The sequence below is a fragment of the Acomys minous genome (assembly GCF_964271855.1).
Source record: "Acomys minous genome assembly, chromosome: 6".
NCBI classification, from domain to species: Eukaryota; Metazoa; Chordata; class Mammalia; order Rodentia; family Muridae; genus Acomys; species Acomys minous.
In genome coordinates, this window is record NC_140487.1 from 88,793,168 (window position 1) to 88,811,793 (window position 18,626).

Sequence of the window (18,626 nt, forward strand, 5' to 3'; positions counted from 1 at the left end):
AGGCCTGACAGATGAACCGGGAGGGGAGAAGCCTGGTGCCACATGCCAGCCGGAAGCCTCCCCAGGGCCTGTGAGTGTCCAGTGGGTCTGACAGTGGAAGCTCCGTGCTGGGGGAACACTGTGACCTGGAGGACAGTCACCTGTTAAGTTTTCCCTTAATCGTTTTCTGTTTTATAACTTTGGTCAAGGCTTTTTACCTCCCTGACTTCTGGTCCCTCCTTTGGAAAATACAGAGAGGCTGGGCCAGCAGAGAGCTCACGTCTGGAGCTTGGCTGGGTACTTTTCTGCACAGCCCTGGCCCAGCACTGCTCTCCAGTACCAGAACAGTGGTTTTTTTCAGAAGAAAAGGCAGACACAGAGCGAGGCTTCCATCCACAAACCCGGACTTCCTGGCTAAAAGCCAGACTCATCTCTCTTGCTCCCACGCCCACATCTGTGCCTGAGTCCCTGTAATGACCCTGGACACTCCAAGGCTCCAGGCCAGGAAGCACAAAATTTCTAGCATAAACAAGAGCACCTGTCTTGGTGTATGCCTGTGAGGGCCCGCTCTTTGAGGCCACATGGGTCCATCTGTCCGCTCCCAAGCTCCTCAGCAGTGTCATCCTTGTAGGATTTGCAGAGGAAGAACAAAGCAGAAGTAACTCCCACCTCCACTGTACACACTTAGTCACTCAGCAAACACCCAGATCTTGTCATCTGCGTCTATGGAAGTCTTATCTACCATATAACAATTAATAGTTTATTGGCAGTGGGTGGGCTGAGACAGGGTCTTGTGTAGCCCGGGCTGCTGTTGCATTCTCTGTGTAGCCAAGGGTGACTTTGAGTACCTAATGCTCCCAACTCTACCTCCCATTAGCATGTGCCACCATGCCCAGCTAAAAATTGTGAAATGTCTTTAAGGCCTCAGAGGACTATGGTAGGTAATTCTAAGGCATTTTTTATTTTTAAATTATATATCTAGGTAGAGACCAGAAGGAGGCAATCAGAGCCCCTAGAGCTGGAGTTGTGAGCAGTTGTAAGCTAGTGATGTGGGTCCTGGGAACCAAACTCTGGCCCTTTGTGAGAGCGCCACACATTCGTAAGCGCTAAGCCATCTCACCAGCCCTTGTGGTAAATATTAAAATTTAGCCCCATGTTCTTGTCAATCTGTGTAGCCAGATATTAACCCTGTGCCCCCACATACTTTATTCTTTTTAAGAGAGAAGCCAGCGAGCACAGTAGCACACTCCTGTAATCCTAGCTCTCAGGGAGGCAGAGGCAGGCAGTTCTTTGTGAGTTCAAGGCCAGCCTGGTCTACAAAAGCCAGGGCTACACAGAGAAACCCTGTTTTGAAAAAAGGAGAGAGAGAGAGAGAGAGAGAGAGAGACAGACAGACAGACAGAAAGACAGACAGACAGACAGACAGAATATGAATTGAGAGAGAATGTTAGTCTCAAGGCCCCCCTGTAGAATGAATTGAGAGAGAATGTTAGTCTCAAGGCCCCCCTGTAGAATCATCACCCTGCCCCATGTCCCTCTCCAAAGATAACGGCCACCCTGAGTCTTGGATCTATTGTTCTCGTTTTTTTATTCTCCTGCTGAGTATAGGAAAATCTAAAAACAGTCAAGATTGGGGCAGGGGTAGTTTGTTCTTACTGTCAAGCATTCTGTCACCGGAACATGTAGCATGGACCATTCTGCGCCTTACTTTACTAAAATTTAGGGTTCTGAGGTTTTTCCTCCTTGATCCCACACACTGGTCCCCCTTACCCTAACACCTGCTTCACCACCCTGTGTAAAGATTGTTTATTTACTCGTCCTTCCTGTTAGACTTTGAGGTGGTTTCCTGTGTCCTGCTGTTCAAACACAGGATATTCCTGTATGGCTGTCTTTTGTACATAAGGAGTGTGCCTCTGTGGTCCGCCTGGTAGGTTACTGATATGCCCCCAAGCCTTCCCCTCCTCCTCTTCCTCTTCTCCTTCCCCAACCTCCCCCCCACCCCCGCCACCTTTCTCTTTGACAGGATCTCACTATGTGGACCTTTTCCGGCCTCAGATTCAAGATCTTCCTACCTCAGCCTTCCTGAGTGCTGGGAGTGTAGGAGTGTGCCCCCAAGCCTGGCTTGTTCCGCTACTAAATCAGTTATGCTTGATGAGTGGATGATGACAATGCACAACACTAAAAGAGAATAACTAAGCCAGGTGTGGTGGCGCACGCCTTTAATCCCAGCACTCAGAAGGCAGAGGCAGGCGGATTGCTGTGAGTTCAAGGCCAGCCTGGTCTGCAAAGTGAGTCTAGGGCAGCCAAGGCTACACAGAGAAACCCTGTCTAGAAAAACCAAAAAAAAAGAAAAGAAAAGAAAAGAAAAAAGAAAATAAGAATAATTAGTAATAGTTCGTGTGTAATTCTGGTCTCAGTCTTTCTTCACAAACCAGGGATGTAGGCACCATCAGGCCCACTGTACTGATGAGGAAATAGAGACGTGTTGACATTGAAGAACGTTCTCCAGGCTGAGCTCAGTTGGCATGGTGCTTGTCCAGCATGCACAGAGCCTGAGTAAAGCTGGGCATGGCAGAGCCCAGCTGCAATCACAGCATGTGGGGACTGGAGGCCAGAGGGTCAGAAACTCAAGCTCAGCCTTGGTGACATGGTGAGATCCAGGCCAGCTCTGGATATTAGACACCCAGTCCAGTCTCAGTAGACAAAACCAAAAACCCTTTACTGGGTGACCAGGTAACTGTTGAGATCCAGCTCAGCCCAAGGATGCTTTCATAACTCTGCAAGGTCATGTGTGTTAAGTCATGCCGTGCAGTACTGACCGTGTGTGGCTAAGGGCCACAGGAGTGAAACCTCTTGACCTAGGAAGGTCAGTTCAGAAGCCACAACTTTCCATAGACACACGCTGCATTCTTTGAGCTAGAGTCCCCCACACCCCAAATGCAGAGGAGAGAGTAAAAGCCAGGCCTGGCTCCAGTCTGCTCCCTGAGTGACTTTGGTTTCCTGGCTGAGGCTAGGGTAAGGGAGTTAACTGGGTCTAGCGGGGGTGGGGGTGGGGGTGGGTCTCCCAGTCACCTTGTCTCCAGACCTGCCCATGACACAACAAAGTCATCAGCTCGAACCCCATGTCATAGGGAGAGGAGAGGGAAAGGAGAGGGGCTCCAGCTGCCTGGCACCCCTCCCACCCTCCAGCTTGCCTCTCACAGTGGCCCCCCCCCCCCGTGTGTGCATGTATGTGGGGGTGAGTGCCGATGTGTCTGAACGGGACAGTCCTTTTACCACTGTGCCCAAGACCGGATGCTGATGTAGGTCACCAGCCACGTTCCATGCAGCTTAGTGCCTGCTCGTCCCCATCCCTTACCCAGCCCTTAACGTCCCGAGTACAGCAGAGAGGCCACCATCACAAGAATGCAAGTTGGACAAAACAAGGTACCTAGGAACGGAAAGGCCTGGCTGACAAGAGGGGCAGCCTGTCCTTCACAGTGCCGGCAGGGGAAGCCCTGGGGAAGTCCTGTGCTTGGCTCTAGCAGAAAGCCCCTGGGAAGAGCCTGCTCACACTGTGGCACCTTGACTCTCTTGTCTTTCAAATGCAACTAAGAGCTCAGCTGGGAGGAAGAATGAAGGGGGGAGGGGAATAATACCAGGACCATTTTAGATAAAGCTTGGGCAGTCTCTTGGTGGAGGGAATGGTTGTTAATGCCATTAGTCCCCTGGGGCTTATGTCTCTAAATTTCCCAAGCTCCCTGGCTAGCCCCTGCCAGCAGGCTTTCCAGACCCTGTCTTCGGCCAGCCCTTTGCACGGATCTGGTCCCTTTTTGGACTTCCTCCTCCTCTTCCTTTTCAGTTCAGTGCCCTCTGGCTCACAGACCTTCCTTGAGTGCCCAGCCCAGCCTGAGCTGGGACCTCTTCAGCCAGGTGACTTTTACAGTCTCAGCGCTGTTAACTATGGCTGTCATTGCTCTGCCTGCTGGGTGGCTTAGAACACTGAGCTCAAGAGCAGGTTCCAGTTGGGCCCATGCTGTTCCAGAGCCCAAACTGAACATCAACCAACAAAGAGAGAGAGTTTAGTAGGTGTGGGGGGAGGGAAGACGGGGGTGGGGTGGGGTGGGGTGGGGGTGGGGGGAAACAGGGTTCAGGATTATCTCTAGTGTAAAGGGAGGTCACTGTAGTCCAACCTATCTTCAGTTAAGCCAAAGAGGTCCTGGGGTCCCAGGGGAATCAGTCCAGTCAGGCATGTGTCTTTATCACCTCTCTTTAGGATAGGATGAGAGGCAGGCTTTGCCCCTGCACTTGATGGACGTCAGCCACTAGATCCCTTGAGGCTGAGCCCATGGACACCAACACAGGCAGAAACGCAGATCAGAGCCCAACATTTGGCTCTGTGGGCTTGTCCAAGTCACTTCACCTCTGTGCCTCTGCTTTTTCATCTGTAGTGATTACAAACCCATGTCACAGAACACTTTGAGAGTGCAAGTTAAGAGTGCCATTGAAACGAGGCATGGTGGCGCACGCCTTTAATCCCAGCACTCGGGAGGCAGAGGCAGGCAGATTGCTGCGAGTTCGAGGCCAGCCTGGCCTACAAAGTGAGTCTAGAACAGCCAAGGCTACACAGAGAGACCCTATCTTGAAAAAACAAAAACAAAAAAGAATGCCATTGAGAGCCAGGTGTAGAGGCAGAGGCAGGTGGATTCCTGTGAGTGTGAGGCCAGCCTGATCTACAAAGTGAGTCCAGGACAGCCAAGGCTACACAGAGAAACCCTGTCTTGAAAAAACATAAACAAACAAAAAGAATGCCATTGAGCACCCATGGTACTATGTTTGCAGGCTCTTAATTCATTCCCACCACAAATAAAAATGGGTTAGGCACCAGCTGCAAGGCTGGACCCTGAACACAAAGGAAGACAGACATTCCAGGCCTCATGAGAAGAGGGCCAGCCAGCTTTGGGTGGGGCCTTTTATGACGGTGGAAAGGAAGTGGGTCTTTGCTCTCAAAGGCACAGGAAGCCATGATGGATTTGAAGTGACATGGTCAGATCTGTGCTTTCAAAGATACCTGCGGCTGTGATGATGGGGGTGCATTTGGGGTTAGTGTTTCCAACAGTCTGCCTTCAGACGTGGAGGTAGAGTGAGTTACACCAAGCACCCTCTCAGATGCCCGCCTGAACTCCTTGCCCTCGGCAGGTCCTCTCCAGCTGTGGGAGCTGGGGTATGACTGGAAACAACAGCAGCCTGTGGCAGCCTTGGAGCCTTGAGACTCCGAAACCTCCAGCCAGCCAAGGCAGAGAAGACAGGGTTTGGAGCTTGAACTGTTGTGAAGACTCAAAATGCAGCCTCGTTGCCCTCCACTTCTGTGGGGACCCTGAAGGGTTCCCGCGTCATTGAATAGGAGAGGAAGTGGCTAGAATGGCTCTGCCAGTAGAGAGTGGCTCTTTTAAAAATGACGAATACCAGTAGATTTTCCTGCAAGAGCTGTGTTTTTTAAATGCACACCACCTTTGAGGACCCAGAATCCATAAAGTAAAATAATGAATTTTTACAGCCCTCGGGTGGCAGTGCCCAGGGAGCCTGTCCAAAATCAACACAGTGCTTTCAGAAGAGATGGGTTCTCATCACAAGGTCCCTTTGCGATTACGCAAATGTGAGTTAGCAGTAACAGTATAAAATACATGAGGAAACAAGCCACTGTGAGCGACAGGCGCCAGAAACGACAAATAGCGGGACTGTTTTCTCTGAGGATCTAAGATGCTAAAACAATGTATAATTTAGTTGTGTTTAAGATGTGTGGAGGAGTGGAAGCTGCATCCAAAACAGTAAGTAGGGAACCAGATATTGTCTAAAATAACCAGCCAGGTTTGACAGAAGAATCCAGTGAGAATCCCTGAGGATGAAAACCACAAACAGCAGGAGAAACCCAGTGACTGACACACCCCACACCTGGAGCAATGAAAGCCCAGAAAGGGAGCGGTGGGCTGAGGGGAAGGAGGAATCACTGAAGGAAGCTCTCAGCCTGTAACCCAGGAGGAGGACTGAGCTAAGCATTTGAGGCCAGCCTGGATTGCTGTCTTAGTCTCCTTCTCTTAGATTGATTTATTTTCTCTCTATGAATGTCTTGCCTTCATGTATGTGTGTGTACCACATGCGTGCTGGTGCCGGCAGAGGTCAGAAGGGGGCGTCCTAACTCTGGAAGGCGAGTGACAGATGGCTGTGAGACGCCGTGTGGGTGCTGAGTATTGAGCCCTGGTCCTCTGCAGGAGCAACAGGTGCCATAAACTGCCGAGCCGTAAACTCTCCAGGCCCTGTCTTAGTTTCTTTTACTGTTACTGTAATACTGACCAAAGCAATGTAAGAGGGAAAGGGATTCTGGGCTTACAGTTCGGAGAGCTGCTGTCCATCATGCTGGGGGAAAATGTGGGAATGGGAGCAGGAAGCTGACTGCTCATAGTACATCTACCCTTAGGAAGCAAAGGCTGAACAGGAAGATGAGCTGGGCTGTAAAGGCTCAGGGCCTGCCTCTAACGGCCACTTCCCTTAGAAGACCCTCACCTCCTCAAGGTTCCACAGCATCACTAATCAACACTAGCCAGCTGGGGACTGAGTGCTCATACAGGAGCCTTGAGGGAACATTTCACATTCAAGCTACCTAGTAAGACCCCATCTTAAAAGACAGACAAGGGCAGGCAAAATGGCTCTGCAGGTAAAGATGCTTGCTGCCAAGCCTGATCATCATCATCATCACCACCATCATCATCATCATCAACAACAACAACAACAACAACAACACACACACACTCTTAAGAAAAACAAACCTGGCTGGAGAGATGGCTCAGCAGTTAAGAGCACTGTCTGCTCTTCCAGAGGTCCCGAGTTAAATTCCCAGCAACCAACTGGTGGCTCACAACTATCTGTACTGGAACCTTATGCCCTCTTCTGGCATGCAAATGTATAGGCAGAGCACTGAAATCTTTAATTGATTAATTAATTAATTAATTTTTGGTTTTTCCGAGACAGGGTCTCTCTGTATATCCTTGGCTGTCCTGGACTTGCTTTGTAGACCAGGCTGGCCTCGAACTCACTGCGATCCGCCTGCCTCTGCCTCCCGAGTGCTGGGATTAAAGGCATGTGCCACCCACAGCCTGGCTGATCTTTAATATCTTTAAAAACAAACAAACTTATCCTAGCCTTCTCCCCTGCAAGTGGAGGACATTACTGAAGTATCACCTCAAATCTGCCTTAGTGTGCCTTTCCATCAACTCCTATTTCTTAAAACATGAGTACAGGGGGCTAGAGAGATGGCTCAGAGGTTAAGAGCACTGGCTGCTCTTCCGAAAGTCCTGAGTTCAATTCCCACCAACCACATGGTGGCTCACAACCATCTATAATGTGATCTGCTGCCCTCTTCTGGTGTACATGCAGGCAAAACACTGTGTATATATATGATAAATAATAAATCTTTTTAAAAAATGAGTACAAAAAGAGCCACCACCAATAAATGAGCACAGAACCTAAGAGACACAGGAGAAGGGCATCTTATAGAACATGAAATTCAGTATTTAAAGCAGCTAAGAGTTGACTTGGGTTACCGTGACAGCAGCTTGGCCCAGAGGCCCACAGGCGTGGAGGTAGGTCGGGGAGACATGTTTTAGAAGTGATGGTGTTTGATGATGGAGCCCAATGAGAGGGGAGGGTCAAAGATGGCTATCAGACTTGGCTTGAGAGACTGGGTGGAGGTGTGTTACTCATTAGAAACGGCAAGGCTGAGAGGGAACAGACTTGGGAGAACATTCAAGACGTCAGCTTTGAAATGTGTCTCAGTTTGCCTGGGAAGATCTGCTGACAGGCCTCGGGGTATGTGTAGGAGCTGGCAGTGGAAAACTTTTTCTCCTCGCCTTGGTTTGAAGATCAGGATTATCTTCAGCAGTATGTAAAGCTTCTATAAGTACCTTCTTTCAGGGGCACGCCTTTAATCCCAAGGTCTGGGCAGGTGGATCTCTGAGTTCCAGGTCTGCCAGATAGACATAAAGGATTCCAGGATAGCCCAGGAGACCTTGTCTCAAAAGACTAAACAAAAAGACCATGACACCTTCTTTCCTCCAGTGAGGCCATGGGAGAAGAGACTTTTTTCATTTTCTCAGAAGGGAAAGTTGAGACTCAGGAAAGTCCCGGCCTTAGATTTCGTGTATTCCTTCACTCACCCACGCATGTATTGGTTAGAAGCTTTCTTTGTGCCAGACACTAAGACTGGGGATGCAGAAGTTATAGACGCAAGATTCCTGGGTTTTAGTGGAGGGAGACAGACAGTGGTTCAAATACATAGGTAGGATGCCAGGAGCTGTGGAGAGTCTTGAGCACCAGAAAGAGGGTAAGTCTGTAGGAGATGTCATTGGAAGGTGACTTGAGTACGGAAGGCTCTGGAATGCTGATGGAGGACCACTGCCCTCCATGGCCCATTGTGACAGTGTCAGTCAGTTCTAGAGTGTAGGCCTGAGGTCAGTAGGAACCCAGAGGAGAAATACTCAGAGAGGCACAAAGTGGGATCAGTGTTGGGTGGCGCCCCGCTGCCACCCCCGACCCCGGGGGTGCAGCAAAGCTCAATGGGTCAGAAGGGCCACAAGGACTCCCTTTACACTTGTAAAGGGTAAGAAAGTTCACTCTCTTTAGCCCTGTCCCCACCCTGCCATTGAGTCTCGGGTGACAAGCTCCTTTCTTCCTCCTTGGGAACACTGACAGGTATCTCAGTATAGTGTGGGCAGCCCAGAGGAGGCTCAGCTGTCAAGTTGACCAGGCCAGTGAGGCTCTGTTCTGGCCAGAAGAAGCCAAAGGTTCCAGTGTCAGGTGCATATCTGTCTCTTCCCTCAGGTCTCCTGTGAGCAGCCTCCATGAGGCCCTGGATCAGTGTATGACAGCCCTGGACCTCTTCCTCACCAACCAGTTCTCAGAAGCACTCAGCTACCTCAAGCCCAGGTGAGCTTAAGTCCCCGAGGGTGACTATGCACACAGGCAAGTACACACATAGGGAGAGTAGGGGTTAGAGGAGACCCTTGACTGCATCACACTTTTGGGGTGACCATGACTCAGAGAAGTCTCCTCCAAATGGCCGAGGATCCCCTCCCACAGCCTGTGAACATCTGGTGGTTTTTATAGTCACGGGGACCTGTGATTTCTTGTTCCCATCGGATCCACTGCTGGGGATGGGGGCGGTGGGATGTCTTCCAGTCACTCTAAAGCACTCCTTCCCCTTTAGGAACGTTCACTGAGCCTCTGGGTTTAACGAGGATGGCTTTTTAAGGCATTTCTACAGTCTTTGCTGCTGGGTTGTTTGTTCAGTTTTGAGACAGGGTCTCCAAGCCAACCTCTGACTTGAGATCCTCCATCTCCACTTCCCAGGTTCTGGGGTTCCCAGCATGCACCCCACCAGGCCTGACAACTTCCTTTTTTTTTTGTTTTGTTCTTTGTTTTTTTTTTTTTTTTGAGTTTCTCTGTGTAGCCTTGTCTGTCCTAGACTTGCTTTCTAGACCAGGGTGCCTCAGACTCACAGCAATCCACCTGCATTTGCCTCCCAAGTGCTGGGATTAAAGGAGTGCGCCACCACGCCCAGCCTAACATACTCCTTGTAAATAATATGTATATGTACTTTTTCTTTCCTTCTTTCCTTTTAAAACTGAGGTATACATCACATACCATAAAAGTCACATTTAATAAAAATGTATGTGTTAGGCTGGGCGTGGTGGTGCACTCCTGCACTCCTTTAATCCCAGCACTCGGGAGGCAGAGGCAGGTGGATCGCTGTGAGTTCGAGGCCACCCTGGTCTACAAAGCGAGTCTAGGACAGCCAAGGCTACACAGAGAAACCCTGTCTCAAAACAAACAAACAAAAAGTGTGTGTGTGTGTGTGTGTGTGTGTGTGTGTGTGTGTGTAAATTAGAGGACAACTCTAGGGAGTCAGGTTTTTTCTGCTACTTTGTGAGATCTTGGGATCAAACACAGGCTGTCAGGCCTGTGCACAGCTGAGCCATCTCACTAGCCCAAAATTCACTATTTTGCCACTTAAAACAAACAAACAAACAAAATACCCAACTCGTCTCAGCTGGACCATGGTGGCACATACCTTTAATCCCAGCACTGGGGAGGCAGAGGCAGGTAGATCTCTGAGTTCAAGGCCAGCCTGGTCTACCAAGTGAGTTCCAGGACAGCCAGGATAGCATATAAAGATCCTTTCTAAAGAGAAAATAATGGCTGGTCGTGGTGGCGCATGCCTTTAATCCCAGCACTGGGGAGGCAGAGGCAGGCGGATTGCTGTGAGTTTGAGGCCAGCCTGGTCTACAAAGCAAATCCAGGACAGCTAAGGCTACACAGAGAAACCTGTCTTGAAAAACAAACAAACAAAACAAACAAAAAGAAAGAGAAGAAAAGAATGTAGCTTTCTTAACTGGATATGTTGCTTCACATTTTTAACCCCAGCACTTGGGAGATAGAGAAAGAAAATTCAGCAATTGAGAGTTGTCTTCTGCTGTATAACAAATTCAGGGGCAGCCTGGGCTACATGTGATCTTATCTTGAAAAGCAAAACAAAAAAGAATTTAGCTTTCTCACCATGTTTCTTGTTGCTTCACTCATCTCCCTCTTACCATATTAACAATATTTAACCAAATCACTAATATTGTTATACCTTCATAATTATCACATCACTTATTATACCTTTGGCAATACAAAAAAACAAAATAAAGACAAACAAACAAACAAACAAACCCAACCAAACAAACCAACCAGACACAGCCTCATTGTAAAGGGAACAAGAGAGAGTTTATTTTGGAGACTTCCTCCCCCCCTTTCTTTCTTCTTTTATTAATAAGCAAAATAATTAAAAACAAAACAAAACAAAAAATCCAACAACCTTAAATACAGAGCAGCAATTAAATCAAAGTGCTGCTGGAATTCAAGGGTGTACCTCAGGTACAGACTTCCTCGCTGTGGGGCACACGACTGTGCATGTAGGTGTGTGCGTGTGCGTGCGTGCGTGCGTGCGTGTGTACAAACAAGAAGAATTTGAGAAATGGAACCCACTGTGGGGCAGACAGCATGAACTTTCATTATACAACCCCAAAACGCCGTGTTCTTTTCTTTGCCTCTATATCCTCTGTGGTTCCAGTTCCAGCTTTAACTTGTCACAATCCCTAATCTCTGCTTCCTTTTTTTCAGTTTCTCATCGTCTTCAGACTTTCTAGAGACGGAGGAGACATTCAAACCAAAATCTCTGTGCTCTTTAGCTTACCCAGCTTAGCCATAGGCTTGGTGTCAGATGACGGACCTTTTGTTGGAACTGAAGAAATTCCAAACCTGGCTGCTGAGCAGCCTTCTTACTCTCCAACTTAGAGGAACATCGAATCGGTCAGCCCTGGTCTGCGTTCTCTCGGTCTGAGGCATCCCACATGTCATTTTTACCTCCTCCTTTCTGATGCCATACCGGCAGCTTTTTCAGGAGGTTGCTCTTCAGCAGGCGGTTCTGTGGGCTGTGGGTCTTCTTCCTCGCTTCCATCTCCCAGTGTGTCCTCTTCATTTGCTTCCTCTTCAGCATGTTCTTCAAGATGTGCCCGGTGCCCATTCATAAGATCCTGCTTTGTTCCCTTGGTCCCCACACCAGGAGCAAGACATTCTTGCTCTAGCTCGGCAAGCACGTGGAGCTCCATCATCTCAGCTGCCATCTTGCTCCTGCACCTTACTCCAGCAGACCCCAGCGTGGCCCCCCAGCCCAATTTTGGAGCCTTTTGGAGTGACCATATCCCGGGAACACAGATTGAAGTTACCCCAAGTTCCATGACCTAATGTAGAAACAGTGAGGTTTTTATACTTTTACAGAAGAGAGGAAGTCATAAGTCAAAGCAAGTGTGGGTACATCCGAGAGGCAGGCACAGCAGCATGACAGGAGCCTTGCTGTAGTCTCCAGATGCTATATGGTACGGCAGTCTTAGCGTCTGGACTGGTAGAAGCTAACAGTTAGCTAAGTTAATAGATTCCAAAATGTTTTTTATCTACTAGTCACAGAATGTTAGTTCCCCACAGAGATGGGCAAAAAATGGCCATTGGGTTGGGGTTGCAGGAGGCTGGAACTAGCTGAGATAAGGTAAGCAGCCCCTGAGCCTGAAATCCCAACCAGCTGCAAACACCTTCTCTCCAGGAGTGTTCCTTCACGCTCGGTGGTTAGTGCTCACTGTCAAGGTGGGCTGTGTGCTAAATGATGTGGACGGCATTCCTTAGTGGGCTTGCTTCTTCGTTTCCTTTTCTTGTTTTGTTTCCTGTTTGTTTGTTTTTGTTTTTTTTTCCAAGGCAGAGTTTCTCTGTGTAGCCTTGGCTGTCCTGGACTCGCTTGGTAGACCAGACTGGCCTCGAACTCACAGAGTTCATTTCCTAATTTGATGTCCTTTACAATTAGCTCTTTGTAACCCTCCACGGGATGACCCCATTGCAAGGTCTCCCCAGATGTCCAAACATACCAAGTGAGCTTTGAGTCCTGCTTGAAGGAGATTGGTGTCTCCTGGCCGCGTCCAGCTCTGCTTCCCTTCCCCAGCCCCTTCTGCCTTACCTTTCTGTTCTCATGTTGCCTCCATTAGTGGTTGGTGGCAAGAGTCTAGTCCATTGTGGGTGGTGCCATCCCTGGGCTGGTGGCTCTGGGTTCTGTAGGAAAGCAGGCTGAGCAAGCCATGGGGAGCAAGCCACTAAGCAGCACTCCTCCATGGCCTCCACATCAGCTCCTGCCTCCAGGTTCCTGGCCTGCTTGAGTTCCTGTCCTGACTTCCTTCAGGAATAGACTGTGATTTGGAAGTGTAAGCCAGATAAGCCCTTTGCTCCCCAACTTGCTCTTGGTTACAGTGCTTTCAGCACAGCAGTAGTGACTGTGGCTAAGACATCCATCCGGGTCCTAGGTCTGACTCCATGTGTGACCTTTCTTGTCCTGTCTCGGAAATGTTTAGTCCTCTCTTATTCCTGTAAGGATGTCCCAGGCTCCACAGCAATGGGCTGGGACAAAGGTCTCTTTCATTCTGTAGTTTTGTAATCAACTCTTTCTGTTCTAGGAAGTTCCCTTAATCTTCTGTTCCTGGAGCAGGTGTAGGGCTTCCCAGGGCAACCTTCTGTAATCTCTCCTTTCCTCCCGTCTCCTTTCCATTTCTTTTATAAAGCGTGTGTGTGTGTGTGTGTGTGTGTGTGTGTGTGTGTGTGTGTGTGCGCGCGTGCGCGCGTGCGTGCACACACCTGGAACCCAGAATCCCTGCCCCACTTCTAGGACATCTGTGCTTTTCAGTCTGAGAGGTCAGTGGCAAGCTCTCTGAACCTCACCTTAAGGAAACCAAAATTATCAGATGATCCAGGCAAATCACCCCCCCCCCCACATGAGAACCAGAGGCTCTTTCCAGAAACTGCCAAATTTCCTCCTATAGCGTGGAGACGGAAGCACCTCACCACCTCCGTGAAAACAGTTGCTCAGCAGCACAGCAGCACAGCCCCTTGGCCCCATTTACAGCCACTGAAACTCAAGAGAAGGCCGGATCCACAGTCATTCAGTCCTGATCCTAGCAAGGGAGCAGCACCCCTTCTGTGTTGGGTGTGGGTTCAGCCATGTCCCCTTCCTGCCCACGCATCTCTGAATAACACTGTCCACACTGCTGGCTTATGATTCTCAGCACCCTGCCTCCAGGGACTGTCGGGAACACGGAGCTAACTCCAGTAATGCTTCCTGATGACCATGGTTTGTCAGTGGCAGAGCTCAGGCTTAGATCCAGGCCCACCCAGTGCTACAGGCTGATTCTGACTGCTGAGCTCTCCCAGCTCTCATGAAGGGTGGAGTGGGCACCTTGCACGGGAGGGCCTTGTATGGCTTCTCCCAAGAGGAGGGAGTCAGCAGAAAAGGACATGCCAGGAGATACATATGCCTGAGTTTCTCCAACTGGAGTTTCTATGATGAGGCTGTACTGGGGGAATGACAAGGAGAGGAGGTGTTTCTGAGCAGGATGAGGGGTTTAGCTGAGGCTGACCCCCAGCTCAGGAATCACCTGTCTGCAGGCTCCTTGCAACCTCGCTCAGTGGTAGCTTCTGGGAGTGGTCAATTGTGTAGACCTGGCCTGGGGTTCCTAAATGGGTACAGTAGAAGGCCAGAGAATTCAGGGCAAGGAGGCCAGGTATTGAGGCTGAGGCAGGGCAAGAGGGCTGCCGAGGACAGGACAGGGCCTGAACCTTGTGCTGCTAGTGGAGGGGGAGAGGGCCTGAGGCCACCGTCTGCTCCAGTGATGGCTCTTGCCCACTCTCCCCGATCCTGACAGCTGGTCTGGGTCCCAGGACTCCAGGGCATCCTTTCACAGAGCTGGGTTCGCTCAGGTGTCCAAGTGCTACATGTACACATGTGGGGCACACATAAAAATCTAGGTATCTGAATTTTTTTTGTGTGTGTGTGTGGGGTGTCACCATACCTCTGTATTCTGTTTCCCATTCCAGGCCCCTCCAGGTTGGAATCTTCTGGGTAGTGGGCTGGTAAGGGCCAGGATTCCCAGCCAGAGGTACATGTTTGGGGCCTTGGGTCTCAAACTAGAAATTCCACTTTGTCTGCCAGCTGCCTGGGCAGGGCTTCTTCCTTCCGGGTGCAGCCGGTGAGGCTGGGCGGGTAGGGCTGAGTCCTGGGCTCAGAACTTACGGAAGAGGAAGAGAAGCAAGGTTGGAGAGACCTGGGGGAGAGGCTGGGAGTGTCCTGAGGGGTGCTGTTGGTCCTCCAGGAAGTGACTCTGGACACTGGTGGGACAGAAGGACTCACATTTACTGAGCAGGGGGTCACGTGACCAGAGATCAGGGAACAATTTCAGTCACTCAGGACAGAAAGATTACTGTATTCTTTCTTTGTTTCTTTGCTTCTCTCTCTCTCTCTCTCTCTCTCTCTCTCTCTCTCTCATGTGGCCTGGCCTGGAACTTGCCATATAGACCAAGGTAGCCTGGAACTTATAGAGACCTACCTACCTCTGCATCCTGAGTGTGCTGAGATTAAAGATACGCTCCTCCATGCCAGGCCGTCTTTGTTTTCTAGTGAGGCAATCCTGAGGGGCTCAGAGAGGCCAATAGAACTACCTGAGTCATGGAGCAGGTGGCCAGCAAAGCCAAGGTGCCATCCTGTGTCTGGGGGACTCTAAAGTTCTCACTCTGGCTCACTACGGACAGCCAGAGTCTTTCCACAAGCCATTGTCCCTACACAGAGTAGCCATGGCACAGGCTGGGGAGAAGTCCACCTGCCTTTTATTCCTTTGGTCCTCATGAATACTGACTGATAGCTGGCATCGCCTGGTATAGTGGCACATGCCTGCAATCCCAGACCCTGTCTCAAAAACAAACAAACAAACAAACAAACAAACAAAAAAACCTTAACCTGTGATGGTTACCCAGAAGGAAACTCATCCCCAGGCTTTGCTTTAACAAGAAAGGGAAATGGAGAAAGTCACGTGATCTAACAGTAAACCCTTTTTATAAAATTTAGTCATCTCTCCTCTAGTGTTCCCAGCATTGGCCTGGTACTGAGGAGTTGTATGAACAACTGACAAAGGCACACTTGGAGAAGGGAACCAAACTGTGCAGGCTCCTGCCTCATCGGGCGAGCGGTTCCCTTGCCAGCCTCAGTGGCCCCAGCCCCCAGCGGCATCACCCCGTTGAGGGGCATCGGCCAAAGTCCTTTTTCTAGCCATTATTGGCCTCTGCCCTCTCCACATTGGGCTAAATGCTGCCCCTGACACCCTTTAGTCTAGAGGCTGGAGTCTGAGGAGGCCCGGGGAGGCAGGAGATGAAGGCTTTCTGAGATCGGGCGCCTTGGCTTAACCCTGTCACATCAGGCCACAGAGATGAGTCACACCCAAGCCCTGCCCTGAGGCACCCACAGTCTAGAGAGAGGGTTAAGCTTATGCTCACAGGGGTTCAGTGTGGTCTGTGCTTTGTCATAGACATGTGGTTCCCAAGGGAGGAGTCTGAATTCCCAGGGGTCTTGAAGGCTGAGGACTGTGGTGACTGAGTCAGAAGATGTGGGGCAGGAGCAGCCTCTGCAAGGGCCTGGAGGAGGAAAGTGTGGGTTCTGAGGTTGTCGAGCTTGGTGGCCCCAGGGTTACAGTCTTGAGTGCTGGGAAGTCCAGCCAGGAGCTGTAAATCAGATGAGGTAGGGGAAGCAATAACGATAGAAGGCCCAGGAGGGTGGTGCTGGGGACAGGCAGGACCAGAGGCTGGCCTGCTAGAGGAAAGGTAGAAGTAAGAGGCAGGCGCTGAGCCAGCACTGAGCATCCTCAGCCAGCACCAGGACCTGTCTTTAGGAGAGAATAACTAAGGCTTGGGTCATTGGCCAGCAAGAAGAAGAGCCGAGAACCGGACCAGGATCTTTAGTTTCTCAATTAGTTTTTAAACTTTTGTCAGTGTCTTACTTGTCTGCCACGCACTGTTAGCAGATTGCTCCTGAACCCCCATTGCAGTCTCTGTCCACTCCCGGTTCCTTCTTGGATGGAGGGCACTGGAGATGCCATGAAACGGTTAAACTTTGCAAATATGGCCCCAGGTAAGACCCGGATGAGCTTGCAGGTGACCTGCAGCCAGCCACCTCTGCTGCTCTCAGTGTCCATTTTTGTCCCACAGAACCAAGGATAGCATGTACCACTCACTGACGTATGCCACCATCCTGGAGATGCAGGCCATGATGACCTTCGACCCTCAGGACATCCTGCTTGCTGGCAACATGATGAAGGAGGCACAGTCCTTGTGTCAGAGGTTGGAGCTGTGGGGGCAGGGATAGGGGGAGTGAGGCCCATGCTTCTGTCTTCTTGTCCTAACAAAGGGCCTGGTGTGTTGCTAAATGCTGCTGCTTTTGGCTAAGAGGGTTTGTGTCCTCCAGTGCTGAGGGCTGGCCCTGTCAGCGTAGCTGTAGAGCTGTGTCTGAGGCAGTCACAGGGGTGGGGGGTGGGGGGTGACGGTGGGGGTGGAGGGAATGGAGTCTGTCTCTGCCACTTTTTAACTCTGGCTTGGGCAGGTCCCTCTCAGGACTCCACTTTCTTCATTTATAAAAGAGGTGTGGTGACCTGTGAGTCACAGAGTTGCCCTGGGGACCCAGCAGCAGGGCCAGGTGTGTACGGTAAATCATTAGGCCTGGGCAATTCCACTCTTCCCACTACCTGGCAGGGACACAGCCTTACCCAGGACATCTAAGAAGAGGCAGGCCAGCTGGAGGCCCTGTACGGCTTCACCCCACAGTGGGGGCTCTTAGGGGTGGTGATGGCCAAGCATGGTCCAGGAGGGTGGCCAGAGACAGCGGCAAGGCCAAAGGACTAGAAAGCCTCGGATTGGGGTTGGGAGTGTGACTCAGTGCAGTGCCTGCCTAGCATGTGGGGTGCTCTGAGTGTGAACCCCAGCACAGTAAAGAAGGGAGAAATAAAGGGGTCCAGCAAGCCAGCCCTGGATTGGGAGAGCGGGGCACCTGAGTCTGGAGACTCCTGGGGGAGGTGCCCACAAACCTTCAAATATTTAAAGTATAGCAAAGTGTGTGTGTGTGTGTGTGTGTACACACAAACGTGACCTAAGGCTGGCCCCTCTTTCAACTCCATGGAGTCACCAGAGGCCTTTCTCCTTCTCCAGGCACCGAAGGAAGTCTTCTGTGACAGACTCCTTCAGCAACCTGGTGCACCGTCCCACCATGGACCAGTTCACAGAAGGTGCGGCATTCAAGATGTCCTCTCCAGCATGGAGTCTGGTGGCTCCAGGCCCAGGGAGGGAGGAAAAGCGTGGAGGGGAGAAGAGAAAAGTTATTCATTTTGGTGTCCCCAAGGGGGCCTGCGATATGGCCTAATGCTGGGAATGCTGGGACAGAGAGAGGAGGCTCTGGCCTGTGGCCTTTGAAGGAGGGGTTAGAACAGGAGAGGCCCAGCCACCCAACGTTCTCAGCTAAGCCCCTGGAAGTCTGAAAAAGTGGCTTTGCTCCTCAGGCCCAAGGCTGTTCAGAATGTACCTTTGTGACTTCACACACCCCAGAGGGAGTGTGGCTCCATGTGAGCCTCCTGCCTAGAATCCCAGGCTTTTTTTTTCCCCCCTGCAGAAGAAATCCACGCAGAAGTCTGTTATGCAGAATGCCTGCTGCAGAGAGCAGCCCTGACCTTCCTTCAGGTAGGACGTTCTCCCCACCACACACACCCCGAGCCCCCAGCTCACCCCACATATGTGCAGAGAGCCTGGCCCAGCTGGACGAGGAGTGGTGGTGTTTCTCCCTCATACACCTGGGTTTTCGTGGTGCCTCCTCCTCTGGTCACTGCTGGTGCTCCCAACACAGGCGCTGCCACAGATCTGCTGGGCTTGCTTCTCCTAGCAACATTTGTAGCAAATGATACAGCGGGCTCTTGTGGGTGTGTAGACCTGACACTTTGTATATAAATGGCTGCAGTCGGCTATCTTCTATTGCTTTCCACCTTCTAAAACATTTATTTATGCCGGGTGTGGTGGCACACGCCTTTTATCCCAGCACTCGGGAGGCAGAGGCAGGCAGATCTCTGTGAGTTCGAGGCCAGCCTGGTCTACAGAGTGAGTCCATGACAGCCAAGGCCACACAGAGAAATCCTGTCTCGAAAAAACAAAAACAAAAACCCCAAAAACAAAAAACAAAC

The 18,626-nt window shown here is 50.6% G+C and overlaps 1 protein-coding gene and 1 pseudogene across 8 annotated transcripts in view; one reads left to right on the forward strand and one right to left on the reverse strand.

Moving 5' to 3' along the window:
* The window catches only part of TTC39A (tetratricopeptide repeat domain 39A), a 67,216-nt gene that overhangs the window by 13,111 nt on the left and 35,479 nt on the right, over positions 1-18,626 (forward strand). For 6 of the 7 annotated variants that reach the window (XR_014780235.1, XM_084787059.1, XM_084787061.1 and 3 more), the window contains exons 2-5: positions 8,833-8,937; positions 16,615-16,746; positions 17,608-17,684; positions 18,065-18,132. Coding sequence is in view for 6 of the 7 variants with exons in the window: in XM_084787059.1 (XP_084643185.1) it covers positions 8,833-8,937; positions 16,615-16,746; positions 17,608-17,684; positions 18,065-18,132 (382 nt within the window). In the remaining variant the exon portion in view is untranslated. Of the gene's footprint in view, positions 1-8,371; positions 8,612-8,832; positions 8,938-16,614; positions 16,747-17,607; positions 17,685-18,064; positions 18,133-18,626 lie in introns of those variants that run through there. The other variant, XM_084787062.1, reaches the window with a different exon arrangement.
* LOC311600416 (SAP domain-containing ribonucleoprotein-like) lies at positions 9,916-13,075 on the reverse strand (annotated as a pseudogene). The gene has a single exon. The product of its transcript is annotated as an SAP domain-containing ribonucleoprotein-like (transcript).